The following is an 18,356-nucleotide window of genomic DNA, read 5'->3' on the forward strand; positions in this document are numbered from 1 at the left end:
TTTTTTTAATGCTAAGAGTTGTGGTGTGGTTTTGTGCCCAACCCTGACTTAGGCTCCAAATCAATGACAGCAGCAAGGCTTGAATAACTAGTTCACCCAAAAATGTTGATTCTGTTATTAATTACTCACCATCAAGTCTTTATAATCCCATAGAACCTTTGTTCATGTTCACAATGCAAATTTTAGATGACATCTGAGAGCTCCCTCATCCTCCATATACAGCAACTGTTCCGAGACAAGTGCAGAAAGGGAATCAAAAATATTGTCAACACATTACATGTGACTTCTGTGGTTCAACTGTAATCCCACGAAGCTCCAAGAACAAGTTTGTATGTCAAAAACTGTAAAAACAACTTTGTTTGTCATTGTCTTCCATATCAGATCTATTACAAACATTTTTATTTATTTAAAACATTTTAAATATTATGGTAATTTAGTATCTACTAATAGTATTTACCATTATAATTTCAAAAGCATTTTTTAATAATTACACTATATTTACACCTCATTTTTAATTAAAAACTCTATAGTAGTTTATAGTACCGTTGTTGGGGAACGTTACTTTTGAAGGTAATGCATTACAATATTGAGGTACCGTACTCACTAAAATGTAACTAGTTGCATTACTTTTTATGGTAAGTAATGCGTTCTATCAATTTTGAGTTGCCTTTGAGTTACTTCTTACTCCCTGGTTGAGGCTCGATCTCTTTCAGAACTTGTTTCTTTCCTTTATTTATAGAGGAGCAATTAAAAACACACTGTATGACCAACACCTACATTTACTTTTAAAAACACATAAAAATATATTTTATCTGAGAACTTCCTGAGCTCAGAGCTTTACATACTGACTAACCCCCTTTACACAAGCCCCCTTTTTTTTTTCTTCGATGCGTTCAAAATATTGAACACATTCTCTCATTGACTGATTAATTCATTGTGATTATTTTTATTCAACATTTTTTTAAAAGCTAATTAATTAAACTAAAAAGTAACTTGCATTACATTTTCAAAAAATAAACCGTTCTTAAATATTATAACTTGTTTTTTTTTTTTTTTTAAGTAATACGTTTCTTTACTCATTCATTCATTCATTCATTCGTTTTCTTTTCGGCTTAGTCCCTATTAATCCAGGGTCTCCACAGCGGAATGAACCGCCAGCTTATCAAGCACATGTTTTACGCAGCAGATGCCCTTTCAGCTGCAACCCATCTCTGGGAAACATCCATACACACTCATCCACTTTCATATTACTACAGACAATTTAGCCTACCCAATTCACCTGTACCGCATGTCTTTGGACTGTGGGGGAAACCGGAGCACCCGGAGGAAACCCACGTGAACACAGGGAGAACATGCCAACTCCATACAGAAACGCCAACTGACCCCAGCCCGGGCTCAAACCAGCGACCTTCTTGCTGTGAGGCGACAGCACTACCTACTGCACCACTGCGTCGCCCGTTGCTTTACTCGTATTATTATAATATTATTACAGGCCTAACATGCATTTCTTGTAGACATTACCCCAACACTGGTAAGTACTAGTGTTTATTAAGATATTATTTACAATATACACTATACACATTGTTATCGAATGCATTAGTATATAGTAACTATTGTGTATTGATAAAAAATGCAGTATTCTTTAGTTTTCTCTCTCTCTCTCTCTCTCTCTCTCTCTCTCTCTCTCTCTCTCTCTCTCTATATATATATATATATATATATATATATATATATATATATATTTTTTTTTTTTTAAGGTGTAATGTATGTATGTAACATTACATATAATATGTAATGGTGTATTGTAATGTTTTGTATATTAATAAATGTGTACTACAGTTTAAGATACAGTATATTCTGTATCACTTGTGGTAATAACACACAGATTAATTCAAGCCCTTTCTATGGTATGGTTATTTACACAGAGATAATTTTTCATGAGGAATAGGCATGGGCCGGTATAAATTTCTGACGGAATGATAGGCCTACCCTTGAAAAAAAATATCACAGATTCAAGATATTGTGATTACTACCCTAAAATATATTCTTTTTAAATGTCTGGGTGAAAAACAACAACTTTTCCCCAATTAAACACAATATATTTTTTAGGAAGCATTTAAAATATTTTTGAACCGTAAACATGGCAGGCTAAATAATTTAAATTAATCATTGACTTCTGCTCTCTTCATTAGTTTCTAAATTTACAACATTTAAAAAAAACATTTAAAAACTTGCTGAACGGTATAACAGAAAATGTTTGCGGTTTTAAAACCTTGACTTTTCCTTAAAACCTCGCAACAGGTTATTGTCCCATGCAAGGGGAATAAGGTAGATTAAATTTGTTTTTAAAAACACTAAGTAGAAGTGCATATTATTTATTTAATTTTTAAAACATGACAGGTAAAAGTGTGGTATATTTCCTGTTCCCAGAGATGATGGGTATACTGACACCCCCAATGATCCCATAATGTGGCTGTAAAATAATTTAATGAAATTCTGAGCGCGCACTCGCTGACAAACCTGATAGCAGCAGCAGCTCTCAGCGTCTTCATCGCCTCTCTCTCTCTCTCTCTCTCTCTCTCTCTCTCTCTCTCTCTCTCTCCCTCTACAGAGGGAAGACGCATCCTGTAATCAGGTCACACTTCACTGTAGTCTCAGCATCATCCGTCTCTCGCATTTTAAAGCAGAGGAATCGAGTCACCGGACCCGCGGAATAATGGTGTGGATGAATAATCCGGGATGTGTTCTCGTCCCGCTGCTGATGCTCGTGCGTGTGGCCATGCAGGTGGACGTTAAGAGCGGGAAAGAAGCGGAGAAAACGGGGAATTTCATGGAAGATGAGCAGTGGCTGTCCACCATTTCCCAGTACAGTCGCAAGATCAAGCACTGGAACCGCTTCAGAGATGTGAGTTGTCTTTAAGACTACAATACATGACAGTGCTTTGGATCGTAGCAATAACGATCGCTTAGGTTTGTTTGCAATGGCAATAGCGGGCAGACTTATTCCTGAGACACTATTTGTCCTTCAGAATTCCCCAAGAAATCAGTCTTTCTTTTGAAAGCATGCAGTTGCGTTAAGATGATAAACAGTTCTTCTTGATGTAATAGGTTGAACTGTTTAATTCATGTAAAAATATTTCGATTTATAAAATGTTCTAGACGATATTTGACTTTAGAAAAATGTTCAGATGTAGGGTAGCTATTTTGCATATAGCTGAAATGCTCTGAAGATGCTCAGATCTTTAGTCAAACCCTTAATATAGCCCACTTGGTAACAATGTACCATCTGTTGTTATTTGTTTAATTGACAATATAGGTTTGATTACAGAACAAAGCAGATTGCATTAGATTGTCATTCATCGCCCAGCTGGTTAATGTGATGAAATAATAGGCAACTTTAATAATTAATTAAGACTTCACTGGTGTCGAGAAATAGATTTGTTAATCTCTCAGATGCCTGTTTTTTTATTTACAGGTATGTAATTTAATCCTCAATTTAATTATGTTTCTTTATGAATATACACAGTTTGGTTATAAAAATGTATTTCAATTTACCTTTAAAAAATAACTCAGTGATTGAGATCGAACCAGCATTGTTTTAAATAAGTAGAGTGTACAATCTTTCTACGGGAGTGCATTGTAGGGAAGAATATCCTATTTGATCATTGGTCAGAAATCAATAATTGTAATGAATGTCAACACTCTCAAAATTAAGGGTAATGATTAACGTCAGGGCTTTGTTTTTATTCGGAGATGTCGGAAAACTGAACTAGGTTTCTTCTTGAGTTTTGCTGCTCCAACTGAAACATTAAACCGTCCTATAGAAACTGTGATTTATCTCCATCAGTGTCTGGCCGGCAGCTATTTTTACCCTTCTAGAACTGGATTAAGTGAATAACTCCTTAAATGATTATGTGGAAGCACACATCTAAGAGAACCAGGAATTTATCAAAATGTGGGAATGAAAAGATTATGTGCGAATTAGACCGGGATTATAAATAGATGGACACAGCATTTTCTACATCAGTGGCTTACATTCAAAACTAGGCCTTGCAGCAGACTCTGTATTCTCCGATCAATGGCTATTGATCACACCATCTCACACATATGAATAGCAGAGGAGCGATGCTTGTCCAACAAATGAGGATGTTTTGGTGGAGGCAGCTAAGGAAAAGAATCTCATCCCTTTCGCTTTCTCTGACTGGAGTGGCTAATTAAAAAGCAGCCGGTTCCCGCTGTTGTTTCTTGAACTGTATGTTGTGACACACTTCACTAACACTGAATAGCACTGGTCCATGACATGCTTGTCTGCTGTTTTGTTTGGGTTGTCATGTCACTGCACAGATGAGGAGGAACTTCTTGTGAATGATTAATAGAGAATAGAGTCTTTAAAAAACAGATTTATGTTTATCATATGGAATTTGACAGATGTAGGACACCCAAGAAGACACAGCATAAACCTACTGTGGATTTTTCCAGTAAAACTAAAAAATGCAATACTTTAATCAGAGTATAATAATTTGACAGTGCAAAAGAAATAAAGTAAAGTTATTTACAAGTACACATATTACACAGCGTATTTATTATTTTTGCATAAATTGCAATATACATATTTGCAATAATCACAGCAGGATCTGCAATGTTAAGATTGAATTATAGTTGACCAGGAGCCACAGTTTAACCACAGTGCTAAGTTTAACCTTAATAGAGTAAAAGTATCATGTGTTTTTCTGGCCTGTGACTGAAAGCATTTCAACATAGTTTAAAACATTTGGGCAAAGGAAATTATGACGTTTAAAAGTGTAAAAAAGATTAATTGTATTTAATTGTTTTTTACAATGAAGACAGTGTTGTTTTACACGTGCACTGCAGAAAATGCCTCTCTTACTTACATTTTTTAATCACGTTCCTTGTCCAAAAATACATTTCAAACTGAAAACAACACAAAAAATATATATTTTTGCAAATTTGTAATCTACCAGTGGGGTGGGTAAAATAATATCTGAGAAAAAACTAATATTTAAAGTTTTTTAGGGTAAGTGGTTGTAGACAATTTATTTGAGCAAAGTTTAAACTAACAAATTAAATTTAATATTGTTCAACTTATTTCTTTTTTGTTTAAATTCAGCCCAAAAAAAATATTTTACAACCCCTTACCTTAAAACAATTAGTAAATCCTATTTCCCTCAGATATTATTTTACCCACCTCACTGGCAGATCATTTATCTTGTTTTAAGGAAATAAGACTTAATTTTGACCTATTATTTTTGAAAACAAAACAATATTTTTGCTTGTCTAGAACATGTTCCTTGATTTAAGAATTTAGATATATCGAAAAGGGCTGCACAATAAATCGTTTCAGCATTGATATCGCTATGTGATCATTCGCAATAGTCACATTGTGAGTATACGCAATTTTGAGTCTGGATTATAGTTTATCATTTTACAAGTGTTTTTTGAGGCCCGTGACTGTGTGAGGGTTATGAAATTGTACCATTTGTAACTTTGATGAATTAATAATGATGTATTTTATTGAATTGTTTATAAAACTAAGAGTATGTAGGATTATTTTACATTTGATTATTTAATTATTGCTCATCTGAATACTGTTAGACTTCTCGGAAAACAATAAAACGATTTTTATTCAATTTGTATCTTTTTCTTTAATAAACTTTTCTATATTTGTAGATTGTTTATTATATTTTATGCACTTCTTTACAAAATCATCCTTAGCAATCTATAACTATAAATTATTTAAAAATGGTTATTCAACTTATTTCCCTATTGAAAGGCATTTTTTGCTTATTTAATTTTTGTACCTACACAATTTTGGACTACCCAGAAAAACTTTACATATATCGACTAAAACCATCTGGTGAAATTTTATTAATATTGCAATAATTATATCAGAAAACTAAACTATCGCAATATCAGGTTTTTTTTCCAATATCAAGAAGCCCTACATACAGACATACATATACAATATATATATATATATATATATATATATATATATATATATATATATATATATAACTATAACAATATATATAACTATATAACTATATATTTAATATAACTTTTTTATTTATTACTTTTTGTCAAATTATATACAAGTTTTGTGCACATTTTTACATTTTATTTTAACATTATTTACGAACATATTTTTTCCCCCCAAAATACTAATAAATAGACCTTTTCTATCATGTACTAACAGCAGCAAAATAAAGAAAACATCAGGAAAAAAATGAAGAAAATGAATCAGAGCAAATGTAAAAAATGTATTTTAAATAACTGACATGGCCATTCCAACCTTCACACACTTCATGGATTAACATAATTTGTATTGTAATTGGATATTGATTTAAATGCCCACAAAGCGGCCATCGCCACCATCTCTCCTGTCAAAACAAAACAGAAATCATTAGACTCAATGGCCAAATCCCTTTAATAATGGTTTCACATTTCCCATTATTTCTTGCAAATTTCTGATATTGCAAGAATTCACATCAGAGACGGCAACAGGCCCTCTGACACAGTTCAGCAGCTTTTTAACAGTCACCTGTTATCTCTGATCACAGACAGAGATGGAACTGATGTAGACTCTGAAAATTAATCTCTCCGAACGCAGCTTATTTCATCTTTAAAGTGTTGCTTGTGACAAAGGCAAATAATCCAAATTGATGTTGGCTTTCAAAGTCCTTTGAGGTTCTCAGAGCAGAATAATGATATAACTCAAGCGAACACGGATGAAAGCAGCAGAACATGAAAGGCTCATGAACACACGCTGATGCACATATAGGGCTGTGTAATTCGATATTAATATTTCATAAATGATTGTGCATTCCATTCTTGCTTGATTCTGCCATTTTTATGTGTTTGGATAGTGTAAGATCATTGTAAAGAGTTTGAAAACTAATTTTTCTGATGTCTGATCACTTTATTAATTAGTGATTAATGCAAAGGAAATCACATTTAACAATTAAAAGTCTAACATCTTTCATATTATTATGAACTAAACTGAACTTATGAACTAAATAACTTATGAACTAAACTGAACTTAAACACTAAAACCTGAACCACACTGTTCCAGTTACTATGACCATTTATGTGAAGCTGCTTTGACACAATCTACATTGTAAAAGCGCTATACAAATAAAGCTGAATTGAATTGAATTGAATATTATTCTGATGGAAGGTGTTTATTTGAGTATTATTTATTACTTTCATATTTAAATGTCAATAAATACATATAGAAAATAGTTTGTACTGTCAAGATACTGTCAGACCCTCTAATTCAAAAGGGAAAGTGCACACAAAATGAAAATCACTTTTACACCTTTTGTTTTCAGAACACAAAAGGAGAAATAGTAATAAAAAAAACCCTGTATTTTCTCAACCATAGAGAAAAGCAACCAGCATTAAACTGATATATGAAAGCCACAAATAATATAACATTTTTCTAAGTGTTCTGGTGATATAAAAAAGGGTTTGGTGAAAAACATTTTATTATGATAATTATTTTTTTTCTGCAGAATTTTTTGTCTTTTACGCGACTGCTTATTCAGTAAAATCACAAAAGTGCACCATTTGGATAAAAAGTCATGATTAATAATACAAAAACACCATGTCTAAAAATGTGTTTCAGGTTTTTTTTTTCAACAAACCAACCTCAAGAACATATTTTATGATACGATTCTTAGAGGAGCTTTTTAAATCTAAACTATTATATGGACAAGTATTAAAACCGCTTTCTTCTTGTTGTGGAGAGGAAACATAGACATTAAGACAATCCCACACACTTACATATTTAGACGAACTGTCCTGGGGCCTGTTCTCATATACAATTTTATTAACTTTCTTATGTCAAATTTATAATATAATTTGAGATATGCGATCTTGGACCACAAAACCACTCTGTATCGCAGGTATACAGTTAAAGTCAAAATTATTAGCCCACCTGAATTATTAGCCCGCTGTATATTTTTCTCCCCAATTTCTATTTAATAGAATGTATTGTTTTCAACACATTTCTGTTTTAATAACCAATTTCTAATAACTGATTTTTTTTTTATCTTTGCCATGATGACAGTAAATAATATTTGACTAGATATTTTTCAAGATACTAGTATTTAGCTCAGTGCAATTTAAAGACTTAACTAGGTTAATTAGGGTAACTAGGCAAGTCATTGTATAACAGTGGTTTGTTCTTTATAGAGTCAAAAAAATTGCTTAAGGGGGCTAATTATACTGACCTTGGGTTTTAAAAAAAATGTTTTTTGTTTTTTTTTGGTTTTGAAAAACGGTTAAAAAAAAACTAAACTGCTTTTATTCTAGCTGAAATAAAACAAATAAGACTTTCTCCAGAAGAAAAAAATATTACAGTATATGAAATACTGTGAAAAATTCCTTGCTCTGTCTGAAATATTTGAAAAAGAAAAAACAACAACTGTATGTCAAAAATACAATGAATGAGTCAAATGTAATTTTTTATGCCCAAAACCATGAGAAGGTTAAGTAAAGATCATGTTCTTCAATATTCATGTTCAAGATCTTTTGTAATTTCTAAAAATATTTCAAAATGTTTGATTCGTAATGTGCAATGCTACTGTAAGTATTGGACCACATTTTTAAGCTCTGAGATTCTTATTCTAACAAACCATAAATCAATTAAAATTGTATTTATTCAGTTTTATGGGGTATAAATCATGATTATAAAATCTCAATAAAAACAGACATTTATGATTGACACGTTTTGTGGTCCAGGGTCATAAATGATATCTAGAATTGTATGACGGCACTAAGATTTGTCAGACAGTCTGAATCTAATCTAAATAGTCTAAATCTAAAAAGTGGCTTTAGATATTACTCTGAAAACAGTCAGGGCATACAGCACTTTATAATTTGGCCCTATCTGGGAATACAAGTAAGGTATGCCAGGGTCTCATTTTAGCATATTGTAGAAGTACATTAAAAAAATTCTTCCACATAAAATCTTTGAGATTGTTTGTCTTGTTTAGAATAAATATTGTTGTAGTTTTTTGTTATTTTTTTTTTAACATTTTGGTGAATTTTTTTATTGGGTCATGTTTTTTTAGTAATAAATAAGATTGCTTTACATTTTGATCAGCTGGATTTATAGAGCAGACTCTGAACTACATTTGCCATGCTTTCTTATCTGCTTCCATAGAAGTGGAAAATTAAATCTTATTTCATGGTCAGTATTTAAGACCAAATATACTGCAAGATTGTAATAGACCGGGCCGTTTAATATGACAAATCCCTGTTGGTTACAATTATATTCACGATTGCCTTTGCGACATTAATTTTTGAAGTGAGCTATATATCAGATCTATCCAGCATTGTACCATGCATATAAATGAGATATGATCAAACAATTATTCAAGGGAATAAAAAAATATGATTGAATGAATCAATTTGGTGCACATTTCCCCACTAGAGTAGACATTTTCTCTTAATAAACCTATTGGAATGTTCACGTTCATTATCTGCAAAATAATAAAATAAAAAACTATTAGAGCTGCTGGAGTTAATCTGTCTGATTGCAGCCCACACCCTACCTGGCTGTTAAAGAGAAAATCCATTAGTATATCTGTTATATCTATTCCACTGAAAGTAAACAACCAGCAATTCTGCCTAATCCTCTGGTGGATGGCAAACCCTCACTGCCCCCCTTCTTCTCAATGTAGAAGAAGCTCATTAAAAATCAGTGCTTTCCCTCAGCTTTGGAACGCTGTGTCGGCTTGCACCTGTTATTCCGCCACTACATTTTTAATGAGGCGAAAATGTTTCAAGCATACACTGAAAATGGTCTTCCTTTAACCATTCAATGGCATTCCATTTAAAATGCATCCTTTTTTCCATTTAGGGTGGATGGAGGAAGCCTGCTCATTGTGATTGCTTCAGATGCTTCTTAATTTATGACATTCTCAACTGCGACTTAAATATTGAATGCGTTAGTCTTTTTTTTTTTGCACAGAGGGCTTTGTTTGGCACAGCTCAGCAAGTTTGTGTTTGTCACTGATGAACGTAGTTTAAAATAACCTGGCAGTATGCAAATGCATCGATATTTGGCTGTCAGAAGAACGGAGTGATCTCATCTGACAAGCCGACTGGATGTGCAGAAAGCCTCAGCGCTGGCCTGTCACAGCTTCGGTCCATCAAGATTCTAGTCACATGCTTGCGGAGGTGGGAATGTCCTCGCAACTGCCAGAGCAGCGTAGCATATGGTCCATAATTACGGATAATGCGGTTTAAGATGATACACCCAAATACCCCATTAAGATCTCTTTTCCATGATATATCAGCAGTCAGTGCGCTAAAATGCATTCTACTTGTTTTTGGAGCACAGTCAATGCATGTTTACCCACATCTGTTTGTCACTCATAGCCCCAGCTTGACCATATGCAGGAACTTATGCAGTATTATAATCCCGATGGAAAACATCCAGTGACACGTCACTTGTTGATTTGATGGTATCTCCAGTTTTTTGGAGTACATATAAAGAATAGTTCTCAAACTCGGTTCCTGGAGGGCCGCAGCTCTGCACAGTTTTGTTCCAACCCTAATCAAACACAGCTGATCACAATAATCAAGGTGTTCAAGACTACTAGAGACTATTAAGCAGGTGTGAGTTGGAAGTGGTTGGAGCTCAACTATGCAGAGCTGTGGCCCTCCAGGAGTTGAGTTTGAGACGACTGATTTAAAGGGATGGATAACCCAAAAATGAAAATGACCTCATCATTTACCTACATCATTTACTTAGCCCCAAATAAGCCCACCCCACAACCTCCCAAAAAAAGGAGTTCAATTTCACCCAGCTGAATACCTCCTGCGACAATAAATAGTCTATATGTGTTCTTCCAGTTATCTTAGGTATTTTCATAAGAATAAAGTAAATGTTTAATCCGATGGCAATTGGCATAATTAATTAATTAAAATACAAGTAAAATAACATTTATTACAAGTTGATTTAAAAAAAGAACCTAAATAGTTTTGTCATTTGTGATTTTTTTTTTCAGTTGAAAAAGAGATATTCCATTCATATAGTTCAGCATTGAAGATTTTTAAAAAATACTGTAAAAGTCTCGTCTCATCTCGTGGAGTAAGCGTTTCGTCACACCCTAGTGAATAAATGATGACAATTTTCATTTTTTAAAACAGTTTAATAACTTATATTTGAAATACAGTCCGTTTATTAGATTCACCAACGTGATGGGACAGCAGCTGAGCTGATTTTTGTGTCCTGCCTTGTCCTTCTTAGAAATTGAAATACAGAAGCAACAAATTTAACAGTGACAATGACAAACATTACAATTCCCAGAGCTTTCAGACTTCAGTGTTAAATGACAAAATAACTAAATAAAGTTATAAAGTGTCATCTCAAAACACGACACACAATGAAAAGATGCTGTAGCTCTGATCACTCCATCCTCTATCCACTAGTTGTTGATTTTGTTGAATGTAGCACTTGAGGTTGACGTCGGCTATGTTATGTCACTTCTGAACTTCTACTGCAGTGAGAATTGAACCAAGAACATGGTTTCGGGTGAAATGAGTTCTCTGCCTGCTATGCCAGAGGTCTAATTTCTTGAACTAAGAACCTAAAACTACCCTTACAGGTTCCGTGTGGTACAGAAATTCAAATTGAGTGTGGATCAGGTACAGAACATCACACGAATTTTGAAGTCAGCTCGCAGTTCACCAGAAATTCCTGAGCCTGCTTATCAACAACAGGGAAGTAGCCATGCATATAGCCAATTGAGAGGCTCAGCAGGCCGGATAGTACAGAGGAGGAGGTCGCAGGGATGCGGGGAAGGGGAAATTGAGTGTGGTAGGATGGCTGTTGACAAAAGCGAGCGAGGGCATTGCAGCAGCATGTCTTGGCTGTAGACCAGGAGTGTAGGTGGGCTTTAATTGAGTGAAGAGAAACTGGCCTTTCATCATTCCGCTCCTGGGGTCTGGCCCTTTCTTACTGAATTGGACTTTTTATCTGGAGAGTGCAGGTGTGCTGTGTGGCATACCCAAGGTAATTTTTTTAGGGGCTGCGGTCTGGTTCCAGACATTAAAATGGGTCTTAGGACCCATTTAAAATGTATTTTCCCTTCAAATAAGTGCAAAGGAATGAGTGCTACCTTACATCTCTCAAACACTCTTTCAGCTGTTGCCTGGGAGTCTGGATACAAAACACTGTGTTCTCTGAAGATCAAGCTGACCTACCAAAACCGCCAAATAAAAAGCCTCTTGTTCTGGCGTCCAATTACAAATACAAGCCTGACAGTGTTATTTTCGCCTCCTAAAACTGCTCATGCTTAATGAAGGTAGCATCTATTTGAAATCGGCCTGAAATAAGACATGCTTTTTTTAAAAATGTAACCCTAAACCCTATTAAAGTATATTTTGCCTCAAGCGGTAATGAGGAAGGATTAAGCCTAGAAAGCTCTGCAAAGGTATGGAGGGGACAGAAACTGTCAAGTCTGTCGCCCCCCTACATCCCCCAGCATCTGAGTCCTTCACTTCTTTCCTTCACAAGCAGAGAATGCCTTATTGACTGCTTCTAGTGTCAGATTTGCTCATTTAAAGGCAGCACTTGCCTGTGCCGTATTGTTTGCTCTCACTCTCACTTTCAGGGCTGTCAGTCGGTTTCTTCGAGTCGGTGGGAGTGTTATTGATGCCAGAAGATTGAACATTACTGACTTAAGGAATCTTTCTGTGTTTAACCTAATTTGCCATAGCAGTTTGCATTAACTATGATTTCTTTAGTAATTTAGTAACAGATAAGCAGTCACCTGTCCACCACAAACACTGAATCTGAAGACAGAACCTGTTGTCAGACCGTTCTTAGTAAGGCAAACTAGAGCCTGCCACAAACATCGGCCAGATGCTTCCACAGACTTGGGATAGACACAATGATGTAACACTTCTATGTGTTGTTTACCACAGTATAACCAGCCTAAAAACAAATATTGCACATACTGTGTTTCTGCCGGCAGTTTGGCACTGCTGTTATGCTGTTCACAGTACCAATAGTGACTTTCACTCTTTTCAAAATAAATTTTCCTTACCTTCCCTTGCATACTGTTTTATATATTTAGACATACAGAGTCTCATATTGTGCAATTAAATAGCTCAATGGGACTGTCATAGTGTCAGCATTTTGAATGGACATGGGCAAGAAAGATTGTTTTTTTAATTTTTTAATTTTATTTTATACAACAGAAAGATCTAGCCCTTGATTTAGATTTTTTCATGCAGCATTACTAAAGTACTTATGGTGACAAAATGTACTGGATCTTTTACTCTTGAGCAATCATTTGAGTTTTTTTCAGGTTAGTACACCCATGTGGAAATCAAACTATATTTTGTAATGTAATATAATGTGTATTTATATTACACATTTATTGTATTTGGCCATTTACTCAAAGCGCTTTACAACCATGAGGGGGGAGTGGGGTTCTCCATATCACCACTAGTGTGCAGCATCCACTTGGAATGATGCAACGGCAGCCACAGGACAATGGCACCAGTGCGCTTACCACACACCCGCTATTGGTGTAGTTGAGAGACAGTGATAGAGCCAATTTGTGGGATGAAGAATGTGATTGTGAGGCCGTGATTGCTAAGGGCCGATGGAGGTTGTTTGGCCAGGAAACTCGGGTTACACCCATATTCTCAATGAGAAGTGCCATGGGATGTTTAATGACCTTGATTTTACGTCACATTCAAAAGACTAACAGTATAGCATGGACTTTCACAGAAATCAGTCACGTTTGGTGAAGGAAAAAAATCATGGATTGGGGTTACATTCAGTTTGGGGGTATGCAAGAGATCTGCAAAGTGGAAGGCAACATCAACAGCCTGAAGTATCAAGACACCTGTGCCGCCCATTACATTACAAACCACAGGAGAGGCCAAATTGTTCAGCAGGAGAGCGCTCCTTCTCATACTTTAGCCTCCACATCAAATTTACTGCAAGCAAAGAAGGTCAAGGTGCTTAAGGATTGGCCAGCCTAGTCACCAGATATGGATATTATTGAGCATGTCTGGGGTAAGATGGAGGAGGCATTGAAGATGAATCCAATAAATCTTGATGGACTCTGGGAGTCCTGCAAAAACACTTTCTTTGCCATTCCAGATGAATTTATTAATAAGTCAGGGCTCGAAATTAACTTTTTTACTTGGTAGCACCGGTGCTCCCAACTACAAATATTTAGGAGCACCAAAAAAAAATTAGGAGCACCAGAAAAAATTTAGGAGCACCCACCAAAAATGAATGAGCACCGCTGCAAATTGTTTTTTAAGGGATTTATTGTATTTTAAAACAAAATTAATAGGACTGACAAAAACCAGAAACAACTATCTAACTAATGCTGCGAAGACATTGATATTTGTGTGCAATAATTCCAAAATGAATGTCTAATAATTAGGCCATAGAATATTAGTGATGATAAAAAATGACAATAATAGTAATGAATTCCATTTCTCATTATGATACTGCCTTGAATGTGTATGAATGTAGGTAATCTGCTATAAAATGTCTGTTACTTTATGAAAAATAATTGTAGTTTGCATCAAACAAAAATGAAGCATTGCAGTAAGAAATATTTATTTTGTACTGCTGTTTTTATATGCATGTCAATTTAATAAATAATATTTCTGCTACAAAACAAGCAAAAGATTATAATAAATCATTCAATTCAATGATGAAAGCTGCAAAGCAGTCATCAGTAAATAAATAAAAAAATAATATACAAATCAAAAAAGAATAGACAAAAGAAAGTAAGTAAAGTCTCACTTCTATCACTCTTTAAAAGTTTTGGTTTCAGTTTGTGTCAATTTAAATGTTCAGTCTGAGCTAATTTTCATTTTTCTGTGTTAGTGGAAAAGCTGGCGAGTCAGCCGACCTATTTTATGAGCAGGCAGAGCAGGATTCTTGCGCTAACCATCGGCGCAATACCGGTCTTTGTTATGAGCCGCAGTATCAGTGTAAACTTAGTAAAGGCGAGCTTCTTTGGCGATGATATGTACAGTATTAGATTTGACTTTTAGCGGACATTTGCGCTGAACACGCAGTGAATGCATCGCATGGAGATTCGGGCACCTTCTCCAAGAAGCGCGTACTCGATTGATTTCAGCTGGCGGATCATGACCACGTGACGTGTCATGATCGCTTTCATCTGCGCCTCAACTTTAGGTGGGGTTTGCAAACCTGTGTGCTTTAAGTCTTTACTCTTTAGCCGTTTGCATTTCCCGTGGTCATAAAAGCTCCTTCCCTGTCATCTGACAGCGGAATACCTTGAGTGAATGACAGCTAATATGAACCAATATAGCGGCAGGGAAGAGCGATTCAGCACGTTTTTACAAAAAATCAAAACAGGTTGCACTACAACCATTATCCGCAGTCGCACTAATGCGCCCAAATATATTATGAGGTCACATAGATTAATTTTCGGGCGCATATGCGACCAAAATGGTCGCAATTTCGAGCCCTGTAAGTTATTTGAGTCATTGCAAAGATGTATGGATGCAGTCGTCCAAGCTCATGGGAGTCATACACAATATTAATTCTTTTCCACTGCCCCATGACTTTATATTCTATACTGTACATTATTATTGTTAAGAAAACAGACTTGTGTCTAAGCAAATCAGACCTTACTGTCCTAATTAAATAGTTAAAATCCAAGGCATGATCATTTATTTTGGTAAAATAAGCGTGATCTAGAGGCCTTTGCCTTTCGAACAAGCCACTTCTGATACCAAATGATCAACTAGAAGTGAAGTTAATATTTGTTGTTCCTAAAACTTGGATAGGCGACAGGACTTCTGACAGGTAGTGTATGTTGGAATATTTCTAAATATATTAGATTTCTATATGGGTATGACACCTAGTTTGTGGATTTGTGAAAAAAAGCCATGATTGTGAAATAATAGTCATCTAAATGTACTGCTCCCAAACTTGGTCAATAAAATATTATTTTAGATAATAAATCATTTATTCAGCCAGTTTGTTCACACTTATGAACGCTATATGTTAAGGCTTTTATTGTTCAGCTGTTCACATTATTTTTTAAAATGTGGCCTATATCAGATTCCAGTGTGTTCATGTTTATTTATGAGTTGATGTGCCTTGGAAGCCTATGAAATTATGAACAGGAGATAAGGATAAAGACAAGTATGAGGAGAAAGAGAGCAAAGTTTTTAAATATTTACAGTGCAACCTCTTAAGATTATCTTGCATAAAGTCATTACTGTAATACTTATGAGTTCAACCCCTCACCCTCCCTCTGCTGACTCCACAGCATCTGTCTGTAATATTCACAGTGTGACCACAGAACCACCGGTATGTCAAATCTCTGGGGTGACATTTATGATGAATGTTTATCTAGTGACATTAAAATTGAATGACTTCCATTATGATGGTTCAGACTGAGGTTGCACAGCAAGTTACCTGACCTGTATTCGATTTAGGTATACATATACATTACCCAAATAAGAATTAGAATTTCAGAATCAGTCATGACAATGGGTCACATGGAGGAAAAAAAATAAAAAAATAAAATTATATATATATATATATATATATATATATATATATATATATATATATATATATATATATATATATATATATATATATAAGCCCAAACTCACCTGGCAAATACTGACTGCCACTTATTCAAAGTCAAATTAAAGCTGAGAAATATTTTTTCCACTATGATTCCTCTTGTACATCGTATTATTTTCTTTTGTGAGAAATCTGTGTTATTTCCGGTCCAAAAAACTTTCTGGTTGAATAAAAGTAACTTTAAGTCAGAATTGCTCGGGGTATGAATAATTTCCAACTTAACTGTGTATATTTTCTGGATTCAGAATACTGTGTATATTTTCTGGATTCAGAATGTAGCCTAAGGGTCATGATGCCAACCATGCCAACTAGTGGCAACAACAGCTGTGACTGTCTGGGACAAAAAGCTGGCTTGAACACACAAGCTAGTACATGCATTTATGCCTGCACAGTGAAATACTGTAATTCTCTATAGTGTTTGTTTGTAATTCAAAAAGAGAAAGTAAAAACTAGGATAGCAAGTATACAAACTCTAAACAAGGCAGAGCTTAGTATGTTAATATGAATTATCTTGATCATTATGTTGAATGACATAATTTAGATGTTCAGTTGTGAAGTAAAAACAATTTTTTTCTATGCTTTGATTTTTATTTTTTTATTTTTTTGGTTTTAATCTCTTTTTTCGTTTTTTAACATTGGATTGGACAAAATGTCTCCCATGTGAGCTTGGCTACACCTGGCATTTGGAAAATCTTGAAAAATCTGCCCAACAGATGCTTAATGACAATGTGGCTGACCGTTGGCTCAGAGTATCACAGCCTTAATCCATTTAATAATGAAATGTAAATGAAAATTAAACCATGGCTTTGTTTAAAATGGTATAATTTAAGGCCTATTCTCAGCCTTTTTCAGCAGCACTGATTCAGAAGTATTTTTAACATAATTTTTTCACACAAGTCCTTGTTAAAGAGCATTACGAGCTATTTACCAAAAAAATCAGCTGCAACATGAATTATATCTTATAATTTATAATATAATATACAATAAATGATAAAAAAAATAATAATGAAAGTCAGATGAGAAGACAAAGGTACAAGGCAGCTTTAGTAACAAAAAACCTGTGATAAATTGCAAATGACTTAGTTAAACTGAAAACAATGCATTTATAAGGTCCAATTCTAACGGAACCCTCTAGATATATAATAAAACAAAGAAACTGTATCATTAACTTTAAGAAAAATTGTTTCCAATGAATAAATGAAGCTACAAGCAAAGGCGTGGTCAACCATGGCCATTTTGTTCTCGCGTCATCAGACCGACCGAGGGTTACCAAACAAGGGCATAGAGGCAGAGCGTCAGTGGAGCAACAGATGCCTGCTAGCATTTTGCTTTTTGAGGAATGCTTAATATGTGACTCGTTTGCGTTCTGACCATATGTGCTTGGTTGTGTCCTACATCAATACACTGTTTAGTCTTTTAAAAACATTGTTGTAATACATTGAGCCACTAAACATTGATCTTTTGAAGTTTTTCTACTGGAGAAAAACGCGTATAACTCCCAAATACTTCAAATATAGTCTGTGTTAGTAAATTCTATTTATAAAATCCAGGAATAAAACTGTATGACAACGTTTCAGACGTTTCAGCTAATCAACCTGTCAGATTCTGGAGTGCATTCAAGTTCTAAAGTAAATTATAAACGATAAATTATCCTAAATAAAACAAATACATTTTTAGATATGATAAGTAATTAAGAATTTCACTCACCTAG

General features: G+C 34.6%; 1 protein-coding gene across 1 annotated transcript in view; it reads left to right on the forward strand.

Annotated features, from left to right (window-relative positions):
• The first annotated feature begins 2,638 nt into the window (after positions 1–2,638).
• spock2 (SPARC (osteonectin), cwcv and kazal like domains proteoglycan 2) overlaps positions 2,639–18,356 on the forward strand; it is a 78,553-nt gene continuing 62,835 nt past the window's right edge. Inside the window, exon 1 of the mRNA XM_087279499.1 lies at positions 2,639–2,905. Coding sequence (XP_087135625.1) covers positions 2,717–2,905 — 189 coding nt within the window. The 5' untranslated portion in view covers positions 2,639–2,716. The remainder of the gene's footprint in view (positions 2,906–18,356) is intronic.

Source organism: Danio rerio, chromosome 13 (assembly GCF_052040795.2).
Source record: "Danio rerio strain M-AB ecotype USA chromosome 13, GRCz13ab, whole genome shotgun sequence".
Classification (NCBI taxonomy): domain Eukaryota; kingdom Metazoa; phylum Chordata; class Actinopteri; order Cypriniformes; family Danionidae; genus Danio; species Danio rerio.